Genomic DNA, 15,295 nt, shown 5'->3' with positions numbered 1-15,295 from the left:
GTCACTGGGAGCCATCAGCCACGGCACGTTCCAGAGCTCGGGTGGCACACAGGAAGCTGTCAGGGCCAGGATGGCACAGTCACAGCTGTCTTTTCAAGTTGCCCAGGTCTTTGGGGCCTGATTGGTGCATTGCCTCTGCTCCTGTTTGAGTTCTTGCTGTTACTCAGCCATTGCTGGGTTGTGCTGGGGACCTTCCAGTGACTGAGACAACCCTGGCCCTGCCTTGAGGGAGCTTCGGGCCAGGTGGGGCAACAGCTCAGAGTGTCCAGGTCTAAGGTGTAGGAGCTCAGGGACTGGGGGACCCAGAGGAAATGCCTGACTTGGTCTGCAAGTCAGGAGGAGGAGACGTGGCAGCTGAGCAGAAGGAATGGCATGAGGGAATGGAGTCCAGGAGTGGGAGTGTTGCAGAGGCCAGCGCATCTGAGGGATGGAGGGGGGTGGGGCCCAGAGCAAGAGGATCTTGGGGGCCTCTGGGAGGAACAGGGACTTGCGTATTGTCCCCGATGCAGGCAGGAAAGGTTTGGTATTGTCCCTGGGGAGGCAGGAAAGGTTTGGTGCAAGAAGGGGTAGGGCTGCCTCTGGGATTTACAGAGTTCCTCTGGCTGCACATGGAGGCTGGACTGGCAGGGCAGCAGGGGCAGCCGGTGTGGTGGGGGGAGGTCTGGGCTAGACCAGAGGGGGGCGCCAGAGGGGAGAGTGAAGTTTGCAGAGGGAGCAGCCTGTGGGGCCTGTGGGCCAGGCTCTGGGGGCGGGGTGGGGGGGACCTGTGCCAGTTGGGGTTCATGCTACCTGTATTCCTTCCTGAGGCCGGGCCCCCTTACCCACCTCAGGAAGTGCACTTGGGGTGCTGGGTCCTCTGCAGGCCGGTTCTCCCCAATTCACCTCCACCTGTCCCCCACAGATGACAGCCTGGGCTCCCTCGAACTGGACCAGCGGACCCACTTTCCCCAGTTCTCCTACTCAGCCAGCATCCGCGAGTGAGCAGAGCCGCCCACCGCCGCTGACTCCGCTGCAGGATGCTCAAACGGCTGCCTTCACCGCCCTGGGGGCTTGTCTCTTTGTTTTTAAACTTTTTATTTTGCCTTTTTTTGTTTGCATCCCCATCCCTCACCTGCTCACCCCCATTTCCAGTTTTTTCAGCCCTCTGCCAAACTGACCTCGGCGGTCCTGGTGGCCCCACCTCCAGGATCCTGTCCTGTCCTCACCTTGGTGCCCAGACCAGGATTTGGGAGACTCCACTAGCTGCCCCAGGACCAGCTTCGGGCAGTTGGAGAGATTCCGGTTTTTAATCAACACAAGCCCCAGCATAGGGCACCATGTGGAGCTGCGGGTCCTGCCCAGATTTCTGGCCTGATGCCTGCAGCCAGCCTGTCCCTGTGCCGCTGCCCTGGTCAGAGGCTGCCTTCCTGTGGGACATCTCTTGGGACACGACGCCCTGCGGACAGTGCCCTGGTGCTGTTGGGCTCAGCGCGGCCTGGCGCTGGCGGTCCGGCCCCTCCCCCCATAGGGGCAGCAAAGCAATAATGTCCAGGGACAGGCGGTGGGGGGGGGGGGGCTTTGGAAGCTGTGGGGTTGGGGGTTGGGGAATTCCTCGTGTAGGTGGGGCCCAGTCTACCCCAGGGGGCATGAGGAAGGCCCCGGGGATGGGTACTGCCTCCTTGCTCTGCCTTCCCCAGCCTCCCAAGCTGCTCTCCTGACCCTGTGGATGAGGCAGGAGGGACATTTAGGGACTGAGCCTCCCCACCACCCAGTCCTGTGCCTTACCAGGGCTTCCTTCCGGCTGGCCTTAACTCCTGCAGGGCCCCGGGCCCGGCCCCAACCCTTGACAAGGATGGGGGTTGGGATCACCCCCTTCTGGCTGCCGGGGGGCGGAGGGTGCCAGCTCCAGCTGTTACACATCTCGCACCGAGACAGTATTGGGCCCTGTGGACTGGGGTCAAAGGGGGTGGGAGTGGGGTTCTCTGGTACGTACTGGGGGGGGTGGCCTCTGATCAGGGGAGGCTCCAGGGCCCCTCCCACCCTCCCTCCCCCTCCCTGGGCCCCACGTTCTGCAGCCTTAAGGTGAACGTGTGTCACTGCTGTGGGCTTGCGTGTGCGTGTGTCAGCCTGTGTCTGGATGGCCCCATGCATCTGGGACTTGGGTGCATATGGGTGTGTGTGTGCATGTGTGTTCGGTATGTGTGTGTCAGGGCAAGTGTGTCCCGGCCTTGAGTGTGTGTGTGTGTGTGTGTGTGTGTGTGTGTGTGTGTGCATGCATGCTTGGGCCCTATCCTCAGCCCCAGCATTTCATCCCACAGGGGAAGGGTGCTGGCCTGGTGGGGGAGCCACACCTGGGATCCATTTGCTGCCCAGCCTCTCTCCCCACCAACATCTCTGGGTGTGTGGAATTTAGTTGTGGCTTTGATCTCCCTGCCCCACCTCCTGTACTAGGTAGTTCAGAGAGAGACATCCTAGAGTGGGGTGAGGGTTGGTTTGGGTGGGTGGGGGGTCTTTTTCCTTTCTGTGTGTGTATGTCATTTATCTGACAATTCTCTGTCCTCCCCACTGGCCTTCCCCATTCCTCCCATTTGTACGGTACAAGCAATAAAGACACTCGTTTCAGACCGAGGCCCGCCACCCTGGGCCCTTCCTTGCCTGCGGAGCCTGGCCCTGGCTGACCTGCTCCCGGGACCTGGGCACCTGGACCTGCGCTTGTCCTGGCTGTCGGGGTGGGCGCCCCTGCAGCGGGAGCCACTGAGGGACTTGAGACGCTTCCTGGGGCATGCGGGTGTGGCAGGCTGAGACCTGGGGACCAGGTCTTCAGAAGCTGCCTGGGTGGAAAGGGGGAGCACGAGGGTGGGGTGGTCGGGTTGGTGGCTCTGAACGAGGAGGGTGCTCAAGGCACCACTGAGCCCTGGAATTGAGCGTGAGGGAGCGGGTTCTCTGCGAGGGCCCTTGCGCCCTGGTGCTGGGCACTGCCTGCATATCCTCTTCTCCCCACTTAGGTTATACCAGGGAGCCTTAAGGCCCCCAAATTCCAATACAACCTTGGTGTGTGAACAGGAGTCGCGATGGCTATCAGCTGGGGGCATTTCTGGTTACAGCCCTCACAGACTGGGGTCCTGACGGCTGCCCCCTTTACCCTGGGGTTCCCGTGCTTAGCTCAGTCTGCTCCCATCTGGGGACTAGGATGGGCGTGGCCCTGGTGAATTGAACGTCAGACTTTCCGGACGGGTTGGGGCTTCACAGATGTGGTCTCAGAGACCCTGATTGAGGGTAGCAGAAGAGTCAGATTCAGCGAATCTGCGTTTGCTGCAGCCAAGGCCCAGGGAACACGTGGCTTTTTCTCACTTCACATCGACTTTATTATTTATTTGGTAACAAAAGGATGCCCTGGCAGTCGTAAGACCAGTAGCAGAGAAACTTCTAGAGAAAAGCCTCAGTTGAAGCCCCTGGGGTGGATGTCACTCACCTTGCTCTCTGTTGGGGGGCATCCTGAGTCTACCTCAGCCCGCTGGGTCCCCTCGCGGCCCCTGGGTCCCCGGTGCGGGGGCCCACAGGCTGACGCTCCACTTCCCTCTGGCAAACGTAGCTCCTTGGCCGTAGTGGTGCTTCCTTCTGTAGAACTTCTCCCGAAGGGACTTTCAGGTGGGAGCATTTTAATAATAAAATTTTATCAATTGGAAACTAGTTTTGAGGAGGTGAGTCATCTTTTGTTGTGCTCGTGGGAAACTTTGTGTGTTGTGTAAATAACATGAGCAACGCTGGAGCTGAGGGAGCCGGCAACGTGGAGATGCGCCTGGATCCCAGGTCCCCAGCGCTCCCCCTGGTGCTCGCTCATTTCCTCCCTGTGCAGGTGCACGGAGCATCAGAAAAAAGGCTCTTTCCCTTCGGTTTGGTTTGGTTTGGTTTGGGTTAGGCGCGACTTGCCTCCCAGTTAATGCCAAGTGTCTAGGCTGCACCTGCCGCATCTTTCTGGCTTCCTGCCTGGAGACGGACATTATTAATGGGGTGTGTTGGTCACTGATAAAAATGAGAGCCTCTGAGATCTCTTCCTGTATGTCAGGGACCTCGTCGCCAACATGCTGCAGAGGTCTCTTAACTGATCCAGCCACTCCCAGTGGACAAGAATTGACTGTCTGCAGAAGTTTTTTAGTTTTCCTGACAGTGCTGGCATAAACTATAATGATGCAGCTTTCCCGTGCTTTTGTCACCTGCATTTCAGGGTGGCTGGAATTTAATACGTGTCTGTTAGCTTTCCAGAGTGTGCTGATTCACATATTCTTACCTTTATTTTTAAAATAATTGCACGTGCAGGCTTGGAGCAGAAAACTTCCAAAAAGAACAATACTAAACATGATTCAAGGTGCGGAGCGCCATGTAGTGCCCTGAAGTGAGGACCCGCTCAGAAGCTGGCAAGGCAGAGCCTCCTCGATGGGGGGCATGAGAAGGGACTCAGGGGCCTGTGGAAAGTGCTCCTGCTGGGCTGAGAGAACTTGGAGCAGCAAAAGAAATAGGATAGCACTGGCTTATATGCAGAGATCATGATCTGTGAGTTCGGACGGAGGTCAACGGTAAATGGTGGGAACAGATGGATCCGAACAGACTTCCAGGTAATTTCTGTAGGTGCTGTGCCTCCAGGAAGGGGGTGCACCCCCCCCTTACATGTAGGCTGCAAAGTGACTTCCTTCCAAAGGAGACAGTATAAGAAGGGGGGAAGCAACTTTTCCGTGAAGAAACCTGACACGTTATGTGAGGTGATCAGGGTCAACAACAACCCTGTAATTCCTGTTGGCAGGAAGTGCCCTTTACAGGTGATGAGGATGCTGTCCCAGTTGGTCCATGGTTGTGACAAATGTACTACACTGGGATGTTACAGGGGAAAGTAGGTTTGGGTTGTAGGGAAACTCTATTCTCTCTTTGTAGCTTCCCGTAAACGTACTATAAAATTTGACCTTAAAATACAAAGTGTTCTCATTGACCCTTCACATGGGTTCCTGTGACACTCCCTGCGCACTCCCTCCTTCTCCCCTTCCGTGTTCACATATCCTACTTGAAGCAAGAACATTGTCTTGCATGACCAAAGTTCAGTTTTCCAGGTCAGGAGGCGAGTACTGAAACAACCCTGTCCTGGAAGATCTTTATAAAATTTGACTAAAGGTCCCACTCCTGTCCTTGTACACGAGGGAACAGTCACTTGGCTGATGACTCCTGTTGCATTCGGTTGTCAGGTCTGAAGCCTACAGGGCACTTATTTCACAGAATGTCCCTTAGTTAAGGTTTGTGGCCTGACGTTTCCTCACGGTTCTAGTCAAGCTACCTTTGATAGGAAGTCAGAAATGCCGTGCCCTTCTCCCTGCCTCCTGTCAAAGAGGCACATGAGATTCTGTCCCGTGACTGGTGAGGACTTCCAACTCTTGCTTACGGTGTCTGTCAGGTGTCCTCACTGTAAAGTTACTGCTTTCCCTTTGAGGTTAGTATCTTGTATAGAGATTCTCAGAAAATGTAGGTATCTACGTTTGATCAAGTGCTGAAGCAAAGGGAACAGCAAACACAAAGGCCCTGAGGCCAGCAGGTGCTGGATGTGTTTGGAGGAATGGAAAGAGGCCAGGGTGTATCAAAGGGAATGAGGGAGGGGGAAAACAGAAGGAAATGGAGTTAGAGAGGTAACAGTGGGCCGAAGGGACCTTGTGGCCAAGGTAAGGAGTTTGGGTGTTACTCTAAGTGTGACAGAAAGTCATTGGTTTGGCGTCTCACATTCCTCTGCTCACTTTAACAGCCTTGCTGACCCCCCAGTGCCTGAAAACAGCAATCCCTTTCCTAGCTCCGTGTCTTTGCTCACGCCACTCCCACCCCTTGGAATATTCTCCCCTCCCTTTGCATTCCTGGCCCCTTGCCTTTCAGGTTTCACTCCAACATCACCACCTCAGGCCCTTTCAGGCCACCGTTTCTAAGTTATGTGCTGCCTGTTCACTTACTCATCCAACAAATATTTCTCGAGTACCTGCTGTGTGCCAAACTCTGTTCTAGGCGCTGGGAATACAGCAATCAAAACAAAACACCAGACAAGCCTTGCCCTCCTGGGGTTAACAGTCTCATCAGGAGGGAGACAGTAAATAAGATCAGGCAGTAAGTGCTAAGGAGAGAGTAAGGTACAAAGAATGGTGATGGGAAATTCTCAGGATAGCCTTTTTCACAAGGAAGGTAGCATCTGAGTAAATACCTTAAATGAGGGATCTCTGGGAGAGGAGAATTTCAGGCAAGGGAAACAGCCAGCGCAAAGGCCCTGAGGTAGAAGTGTGCCTGGTCTGCGTGAGAATGAGCCAGGGTGCTGGTGTGGCAGGAGACAGCCGAGTTGGGGAGAAGGTTGGGAGATGAACTCAAAGGTGTGTGGGGTTGGGTGGAAGGGTAATAAAGGACCTTGTGGGCTTTCCAGTTGAGGGAGATGGGAACCACAATAGAGTTCTGAAGGGAGGCAGAGTGCGATCTGACTTGGGTGTGCACAGGATCCCTTCTGGCTGCTTGGCGTGAGGGGGAACAAACCGAGGAGGATGGGAAGCAGGGAGCAGTGAGGAGGTCTCTGCACTAGTCCAGGCCCATCGCTGGTCATTTGTCTTAGTTTTGAAACAATCCTTACTTTATAGCTGAGGAAAGGGAGCCTAGGAGGGGCTGGTTCCGATCGTGCAGTAAGTAGCAGGAAGAGGATTTGACTCCAGCTGCCTGACTTTAGGTTCGGAGGGGCCAGAGCCAACCTGCATAGCATTCGCCATCACCTCTGCACCTGCCCGGGAGAGGCTAGCTCAGCGCGCATGCGTGTAGGCACAATTTAAAGCGCCCGCGGAGGGTCCTTCGCTCCAGGAGGAAGAGGAGCCCTCGGCTTGGTCCCCCGACGCCGGCGTGGAGGATGCTGGTGGGACGCAGCAGCCAGCGTCCCGCCTCAGGCTTCTCTTCAGCCGCTGACCCCCACCGCTCTCCCTTGCAGAGTCCCGACGCCGCGTCCCCCGACCCTCCGAGCGCCCCAGGCCCCGACAGGATCCCCGAGGACACAAGTGTGTCTCCAGGACGCCAGGAGAGGCCCCCTGGGCCGTGCGCGCCACCGGGGCTGGCGGAGGCGCTGAGCGCTCTGGGGCTGGAGGGAGAGCGCGAGTACGCCGGGGACATCTTCGCTGAAGTCATGGTGAGCCCCCCAGAGGGCACCGGAGGGATTTGGTTCCAGTTAGAGGAGGGGAGATCTGGCCGCTCGCCCAACCCCCACTCCACGAGCCTTCCCGAACTCCCACCTGCTTGCAGCCCCTTATACTCGTCCCTCACACGGATTCCTTCACAAACACTTCGCAATTTATTAACAAATGTGCTAGAGCATATTCTAGGACCCGGGGATGCAGTGATGAACAACATAGTCTGCTCTCATTGTAACAACCAAGCAAACGTAGGCGGTAATAATGGAAAGGAGACCAAAGTGCAGGTACCTGTGCTGGACAGGCACTGTCCGAGGACATACTGCAGGGATAAAGTTGTTAAAGAGACCGAAGTAGGGAGCCTCTCTCCCCAGCCAGGGACTCTGTGAGAACTGAGGTATGGGCATGATCCAGAGAGAAATTCCCTGCCCTTGTGGTGCCAGCAGTCTAAGGAGGCAAACGGACAGAACACACAAGGAAACACCAGCTATCTCCAGACTCAAAACGCTACGGGAACCATAAAGTGCTGACAGAGAGCAGGATGCACGCCGGGAGGATTCTGTGTAGGAAAAGTCCAGGGAGTTTGAGCTGAGGTTTCAACAGTGCAAGGAGCTGGGGAAGGACCATTCCAGGTGGAGGGAATGGTGCATAAGTGCAAAGGCCCTGGGGTAGGAAAGAGCCTGCCCTAGTCTAGGACTAGAGAAAGCTGGTATAGCTGCAGTATGGGTTGTGAAGGGAGAGGGTGAAGAGATGGTGTTGGTGTCAGGGGGCAGCGCCTGAGAGAGAGTTCTGGAGGGAGGATTAGGGTTCTCTCCTGAGGATACTGGAAGCCATGGAAGGGTTTTAAGCTGGGGAGTTTCTTGGCCAGTTTTGTATTTTAGACCCTTCTGGGTGCTCTGAGGAGGGTGGGTTAAGGGTTGATGACGGCTTGTGGTCTGGAAAGCCAGGGGGCAGGGGCAGATGCTCGGGAGGCGCCCTGGCCATGGGGGCTACAGATTGGAAAGGTGGACTGGGGAGGCGTCCAGAACAAAGGCCAAGGCTCTAATGCGGGATAAGGAATAGAAGCACATTTGGAGTAGACGTTGGAGGCCAGTTTCATTCAGTGTGGTGCTCCAGCGGGGAGGCCGCTACACTTGGGGCTGGAGCACAGGTGTGGAGAGTGAGTCCGCCCTGCCCAACCGCAGGTGTGCCGTTCTCTGCCGCGGAAGGCCCTGCCCCGGACCGTGACCCCAGAGATGCGCGCGCTAGTGGTGGACTGGCTGATCCAGGTGCACGTACGTAACCGCCAGGGGGCAGGGCTGAGCCCGTATCGCAGCCTAGAAAGCTGGTGATCGATCACTCACGCCCTTCCCTAGGAATACCTGGGCCTGGCGGGGGACACGCTCTACCTGGCGGTGCACCTGCTCGATTCCTACCTGCGCGCCGGCCGAGTGCGCCTACACCGCCTGCAGCTGCTGGGGGTGGCCTGCCTGTTCGTGGCGTGCAAAATGGAAGAGTGCGTGCTTCCCGAGGTACTTTCCCGAGTGGGGGTTGGGAAGGCGGAACGCTTGTTCCTTGTGTCACAGAACACCTACTGTGTGCCGGACTGCCGCTTTGCCTATTCTTGGAATCCCAGCATATCTGTATAGGCCAGTGCTACCAGTGTGTCCCTTTAGCAGAGGAGGAGACTGAGGCCCAGGGAGAGGAAGACATTTGTCCAAAGCAGGTGGGACTCGGACTCAGGCTTGGACAGTTAGTCTCTGTAGCGCTTTACTAGTTATAGTCCCTGCCTGATCAGAACTCTGTGCCTGCTCACAGCTGCCTGACGTACGTTTTACAAACGAGGAAACTCCGTCTCAGGTGTTCAGTAAGGTCCATGTAAACACGGTGTGAAAATGGTAGGGTTTGAAGTCGAACTCAGGTCTTGCTGATTCTGAAGCCTGTGCTCTTCATGGCTTCTAGAGAACAGATCAATAGCCCCATTTTACAGACTAGGCAGTCGAGGTTCAGAATGGAGCCTGAGCCGATCCGAGGCTCTACAGGGCAGGGAGCAACCAGCCGGGATCCAAGACTCTCCCACCTCTTTCCCCGCCATCCGCAGTCGGCCTCCCTCTGCCTCCTGGGCGCTGGCTCCTTCTCACGGGCCGAGCTTCTGCGTGCCGAGCGGCGCATCCTGAGCCGCTTGGATTTCCGGTTGCACCACCCGGGCCCGCTACTTTGCCTTGGGCTACTGGCTGCGCTGGCCGGGAGCAGCCCCCAGGTGCGGGGCCGGGCGGAGCGGGGGAAACAAGGTGGAGGGGAAGGGAGCAGGGGGGCATGTCTCGCGGGTAGGGACGTGGCCTGTACAGGGATAGGGACGTGGCCTGATCTCCGCGGGGGCGGTGGTGCTTGGCAGGTGATGCTACTTGCCACCTACTTTCTGGAACTGTCTCTGCTGGAGGCCGAGGCTGCAGGATGGGAGCCCGGTCGGCGCGCAGCTGCGGCGCTGAGCCTGGCGCACCGCTTGCTCGAAGGGGCGGGCTCCAGCCTCGAGCCCTCGCTTTACAGGTACCGCCCCAGGGGAGCGCCTCTGTGGCTACAGGAACCTACTTTCTTGATCACTGTGTTTCCTGTCTCAGATATGAGAGACCATGGCGGGGAGGCGGGGCCCAGACTTGACTTTTCTGGGTGTGAGAGAAAATGGTATGTCTGCCCCCCCCCCCGTCTTGGGGGGTGTCAGAATGAGGTGTTTGTCCACATTTGGGGACCCTTGCCTCTGGGTAGAAGATGCACGATCTTCCCGGCCTCGGAAGATCCTAGCTGCGTTCCAGGGTTGAGGATGAGAGGTCTGCCACCCTCGAATCCCCCCGGCTCCCCTGCTCGCTTCAGCTGCCAGAGGGGCGTCCTTCCCGTCCCCCCCCAACCCCCGTTAACTATGTCACTGGAGGCCAGGGTGAGTCCCCTTTTCTCCCAGCCCAGCGCCCCCCCCCGGGGGGGGGTAGAGCTGGATGTCTGTCCATCCTCAGATCCGCTCCGTCCCTCCCCGAGGTTCCGGCTCTCCACTGGCTCGAGAGAGCCCCTGAACGGTCCTCGGGAACCCCAGTCAACGCGACTCCTCAGCCTCACGCCCCCAGCTCCGAGGACAGGTCGTCTTCACCCCTGCCCTTGCTCCCGCCCCCGCCTTAGTTTCTCCGTCTTCCCGCCGCAGCCCCGCAGAGCTGCGCCCGCTCGAGCCGTGCATGGCCCGCGCCGCGCTCCGAGGCCCCGCTCCCGGCCGTGCCGCCATCTTTCTCAAGTACGCGCGGCCCCAGCGCCAGGGCACCAGCCTCGCCGCCGCCCGCCTGCTCCGCCGCCCCCAGCCCGAGTCTCCCTGAGCTCGGGGACCCCAGCAAAAAAGACTGTCCGTGTGTATCCGTTTTCCACGTCAATAAAGGAGGTGTGTGGGTTTTTGTTTTGTTTTAATCCTGAGCGCTCTCTGTTCTCATTGGGTGAATTCCATCCCCTCTCTCGTTTTTGATTGGTCATTTCTCAGGCCTCTCCTCTTTCTGATTGGATGCTTTTTACCGAGTCCCTTAATGGCGGCTGGGAGATATGATGCAGATTCTTGGCCGCTCCGCCAGGGGGCACTGGCGGACGTCCGCAAGCGCGGCTTGACAAGCCAAAACTAGGATCCCAAGTGCAAACGCCTGGGGAGATAAATGGAGAGATGCTGCAACCTGAGTGGCTCAGGGTTCAGGGTTGGGAAGAAACTAGGAGGGACGGGGACTGTGGGAAGCTATCCCAGTCATAAGAAATGCTGCCTCGATGTTGCCAAGTTTTCAAATTTTGCTCAAGTGAAGCTGAAAATCTACAATTCCATAAGTATCTCTGCTTCCATATATTAGCAACTAATTCAATATTTTTTAATGGTTGCACAAGCCCAGCACATAACATATGCAGGCCTGTGGGAGTCCTGAGTTTGTGATAGTATGGGTCTTTGATAGCAACTGTTCTATTAATGGCATCTGATTTACTTAACCCCTAGAGTGCCACAGTGTGAATGGGTATAAATTGTAGCACCGGTCTCATAGAGGTGTGAGGAGGGTGTGAGTTAATATAGACGTAGAGCTTTAGGACCGGGCCTGACACCTAGTAGGTATTATGGAATTGCTAGCACGGCCTCTAAGCGGGAGTGTGAGCTAGGTACACTTGTCCCCGGTTTCTATCAAACCCCCAGCACCTAGCTATTTAGTAAGTGCTCAGAAAATAATTGTTACAAATCCATGGATCTCCACACTCTCTAAATTAGAAACAGGCCTGAGGTGATCTCAGGAACTCAAACCTAAAGAATATTAGATTCTTAATCAAGCCTAGGTTTGGAGGTACAAGAGAGGAGGAAGTTTTTGCCCTGGAGATGTTCACGCTTGGAGGACTAGAGAGGGGGAGAGTCACTCGGGAAAGCTCAATAAGAGATAGAAGCAAATGTTGCCACTGGGATGAAAGGTGCTGTGTTCCGGTTTGGACCTGTCAGGTGGGACCCGCCATGTGGCCTCCAGGAAGAGGACATGCAGTGGCAGGGGAGGGGAAAGTGGAAATTTAAGTTTGGTGCTAGGGGCTGAGGCCCAAGCCAGGGTCCTGCAGCATTCAGGGGAGGTGGGTAATATGTAGAGCACAGAACGTTATTCATCCACTCATTCCTTCAACAACTGTCCTTGGATGCTGACCCAGCCAGAGCTTATGATCCCGCACTTCCCAGTCTCCTGGGTGAGAAGAAACAGGGGTTGTTAATTTGTCCATTCCTGTGCCAGGCCCTGTGCTGCTTTATCTGCATAACGTAATTCGGTCCCTACAACTACTCTGAAGTAAATTCACTTGGTATCCCCAGGTCACACAAAAGGAAGGCAGGGGGGAAGCCGAGCTCCCACCACCAAGTAAGCAGCTAAGGAAGGTTGAAGATCAACTATCTCATTCACCCTGTTTTTCTCCTAAAAGCTTCTCATGTGATTCCTTTTCTGTATACTCTTGTATTCTTGTGCTACTCACTGTGGGCCGTCTCTTGTCTGCTTTTCCTATCCAGGCAGTGAGCTTGGGGAGGGCAAGAAGCAGGTCTCTTTTGTTCATTGATTTATTGCCTTCTCCAGGAAGCCTTCACTCACCACCTCAGTCTAAGGCAGTCACCTCACATCCCGTTGTGCCTCCCCCATGCATCCCACCCTGGCCACTTTGTCAGAGCTTCCCAGGCTAGACCATTGGGGCTGTCACTCTCTGGTCAGTGGTCTGTCTCCCGGCTGGACTAGGGGCTGAGGCTCTCTCAGTCCCTGCTCTTTCCCACCATCACCCAGACCAGAGCCGGGCACAGAAGAAATATCAGTGAATATTTGTTTGCTGTATAGATAAACAAATGAGTTTCCAGGTTGCTATCATTGTCCTATGTTACTGATGAGGATATAGAGTTTCAGGTAATTTGGGTGATTTGCCCAAGTACTATCACTAGTGAGAAATTATAAGCAGGGAATTGAATCTGGGCAGCACAAGCCCCATAACCTGTGTTCTTATCTAAATCCCTGAAATGCCTAGGGTCTGAAAACCGGCTTTCCACGAGGTTGATCTCTTCCGTCTTTTTCCCGTAGACTTGTTTTCCTTCCAGAAAGCTGTGGGAGTTTTGGGCAGGGGGGAGGAGAACAGGCAGGAGGGTAGGAGTAAGGGGAGTGGGAAGAAGGGAGAGGCCGGTTGGAGAACTAAGGCTGGGGCTGATTTGGAGGATAGAAAGGGAAAGTCCTGAGGGGTTTCTCTAGACCCATAGGGGGCAGGCGGAGTCGGCTGCCGGAGGTGCGGGGGCGGAGAAAGGGTGGGGACCGGCCCCGCGGGGGGCGATGCGGTAGCTGCAGCGGCGGCCGCAGGAGTTTCCCACAATGCAGCGCGGCGCGCTGTCCCCGGTGCTGATGCTCAGCGCTGCCCCGGAGCCTCCACCGCGCCCGCCTCCCGCCCTCTCCCCGCCGGGCCCGGGCCCCCGCCATGGCTCGGCTCGTCCCAGCCCTGCCCCCGAGCCGTCGGGGGCCCTGGGCGCGGCACTCGACAGCAGCCTGCGGGCCGCCGTGGCGTTCAAGGCGGAGGGCCAGCGCTGCTACCGAGAGAAGAAGTTCCGGGAAGCCATCGGCAAGTATCACCGGGCACTGCTGCAGCTGAAGGCGGCTCAGGGGGCCCGCCCTGGAGGCCTGCCCGCCCCTGCCCCCGGGCCCTCCAGCAGCCCGGGGCCAGCCCGCCTCAGCGAGGAGCAGCGGCGCCTGGTGGAGAATACGGAGGTGGAATGTTATGACTCTCTCACGGGTATGGGGCCGTCGTGGGGCGCAGAGGGTGCATACGGAGAGGGTTGGGGAGTGAGGGGCAATCGTGAAGCCTTGGGCGGGGGGCTGGAGGCTGGAAGGGCCCAGATCTGGGGTCTGTGAAGGGAGACCCCAGAGCTTATCAAGAAGAGGGGTTGGGGGTGTAGGGGAACACAGGGATAGAAGAGCTGAGGTGCAAGAAATGGGCTTTGAACTGTTACCTGCGAACCTCAGGTGAGAAAATCTTATCCGGGATTAGCGATTCAACGCCCCATCCCTCACCTGAGATCGCCTTTAGTCCTCTCCCCTGCAGAAACTTCCCAGTTAATCGCCCGCGAGCGCTTGTCTGTGTTTTCGCGCCCTCTAGCGGCCGCGCAGATTGACTCTATGCTGATTGGTCAGAAGATCGGCGGCCCCGGTGGCCTGAGCAATCCCTAACCCAGGGCTCAGTCACCGGAAAGGGCTGGGGGGCTCCTAGCAGTTAGGTGAGGTCTGGGGGTGCCGCCAGGCTCTGCGAGCACCGGCCCCGGTGTCCCCGCAGCCTGCCTGCTGCAGTCGGAGCTGGTGAACTATGAACGGGTGCGCGAGTACTGTCTCAAGGTCCTGGAGAAGCAGCAGGGCAACTTCAAGGCCACCTACCGCGCCGGCATTGCCTTCTACCACCTGGGCGACTATGCACGCGCACTGCGCTACCTGCAGGAGGCCCGCAGCCGGGAGCCCACAGGTGAGGGCCGGACCAAGCAGGGAAAGGGGCTAGAGCAGAGAAAACAAGGAAACACGAGGATCAGGGCAGAGCTGCTTCAAGGAAGGGCTCTGCCTCCTCCCCAGGATCTACCTCTCCATCCACCTACTCCTTACACTCTGGCACTCAACCGCCATTCATTCACCTCCCTCCTCCCCCCACCATGTTCCCCTGACATTCACCCAACCACCTCCCATCTATTCATTGACTCATCTATACCTCCCACTCACCTACTCAGCCACTCCCTACTCAGTCACCCCTATCTCCACCCACCCCCCATTCTCATTCATCCACTCACTAACCCATTCACACACCCACCTAATCATTACCCTCTTCACCCACTCGCTGCTGGTGGAGCACTTGCTGGGAGGCAGACCCCAGGGTGGACAGGGCTAAGAAATTCACAGGGGTGGGGTCGGGTGGGGGAGGCTTGGCAGAGCTGGAGGCTTGTTGTTTGCTCTCTAAGACATCATAGTTGGGGGGAGGTGTTGGGGACAGGGGACAGACACAGCATCAGTCTTGTGTTGAGAGCCAGTGACAGGGGAGCAGAACAGGTATAGGTCCCAGCCAGGGCTGTGAGAGCAGAGGCAGCATCAGTTTTCCCGGTGAGAGGTTTAGAGGGAACAGACATCTCGAAGATGTTCTTGGGAGGGTGGGCAGAAGTATGACAGCAGCGTCTGAGCAGAGGCATTCTGGCGGAGGGCACAGCAAAAGCTAAAGTGTGGAGGTGTGAAAGGCCCCCATTCCGCTTGTTGTGGCTGGGGCTTCTGGAGGACTCTGGCAAGAGCGGCTGTGAGGGGGAGCTGCTGTAGGCTGGGCATGGTGAAGTGTGAGTGGCCGCGGTGTGGATGCCACCGGCTGTCCCTGGACACCCAGGTAACGCCGTACCCACCTCCCCCACAGACACCAATGTCCTCCGCTACATCCAGCTGACTCAGCTGAAGATGAACCGTTGCAGCCTCCAGCGGGAAGACAGTGGGGCCGGGGCCGGGACTCGGGACGTCGTTGGCTAAGGCCAACCAAGGGGGGGGGGTTGCTTTCCCTCCCCCCACACCCACCTCACCGGGTAACTTCCCCTGACTCATGTGTTTGCTGGTAAAGCACTTGTCACTGGTGACCGTAACCTCTTTGTGTGG

At 57.1% G+C, this 15,295-nt stretch overlaps 3 protein-coding genes across 9 annotated transcripts in view; all 3 read left to right on the top strand.

The window, feature by feature from the left end:
* Positions 1 to 3,669, top strand: part of AKT2 (AKT serine/threonine kinase 2) — a 47,246-nt gene extending 43,577 nt beyond the window's left edge. For 4 of the 5 annotated variants that reach the window (XM_059150919.1, XM_059150920.1, XM_059150921.1 and 1 more), the window contains one exon: positions 902 to 3,669. In XM_059150919.1, coding sequence (XP_059006902.1) covers positions 902 to 1,156 — 255 coding nt within the window. In that variant the 3' untranslated portion in view covers positions 1,157 to 3,669. The remainder of the gene's footprint in view (positions 1 to 901) is intronic. The other variant, XM_059150923.1, reaches the window with a different exon arrangement.
* Positions 3,670 to 5,508: 1,839 nt separating this feature from the next.
* Positions 5,509 to 10,577, top strand: CCNP (cyclin P). Of its 3 annotated transcripts, XM_059150942.1 has the most exons (7): positions 5,509 to 6,794; positions 6,962 to 7,156; positions 8,342 to 8,431; positions 8,513 to 8,668; positions 9,238 to 9,396; positions 9,532 to 9,683; positions 10,324 to 10,577. In XM_059150942.1, the coding sequence occupies exons 1-7, from the start codon at positions 6,789 to 6,791 to the stop codon at positions 10,487 to 10,489; spliced, it is 924 nt and encodes a 307-aa protein (XP_059006925.1). In that variant the 5' UTR covers positions 5,509 to 6,788; the 3' UTR covers positions 10,490 to 10,577. The 3 variants fall into 3 exon arrangements, with proteins under 3 accessions (XP_059006925.1, XP_059006924.1, XP_059006926.1); XM_059150941.1 differs by lacking the exon at positions 5,509 to 6,794 and having other exon boundaries at positions 6,801 to 7,156; XM_059150943.1 differs by lacking the exons at positions 5,509 to 6,794; positions 9,238 to 9,396 and having other exon boundaries at positions 6,801 to 7,156.
* A 2,349-nt stretch (positions 10,578 to 12,926) lies between these two features.
* Positions 12,927 to 15,282, top strand: TTC9B (tetratricopeptide repeat domain 9B). Its single transcript, XM_059150944.1, has 3 exons — positions 12,927 to 13,421; positions 13,959 to 14,141; positions 15,063 to 15,282. The coding sequence occupies exons 1-3, from the start codon at positions 13,007 to 13,009 to the stop codon at positions 15,170 to 15,172; spliced, it is 708 nt and encodes a 235-aa protein (XP_059006927.1). The 5' UTR covers positions 12,927 to 13,006; the 3' UTR covers positions 15,173 to 15,282.
* The last annotated feature ends 13 nt before the right edge of the window (positions 15,283 to 15,295 follow it).

The sequence above is a fragment of the Mustela lutreola genome, chromosome 16 (genome assembly GCF_030435805.1).
Source record: "Mustela lutreola isolate mMusLut2 chromosome 16, mMusLut2.pri, whole genome shotgun sequence".
NCBI lineage: Eukaryota > Metazoa > Chordata > Mammalia > Carnivora > Mustelidae > Mustela > Mustela lutreola.
Note: the sequence above shows the minus strand (reverse complement) of the source record. Positions and strands in the feature narration are given on the sequence as shown.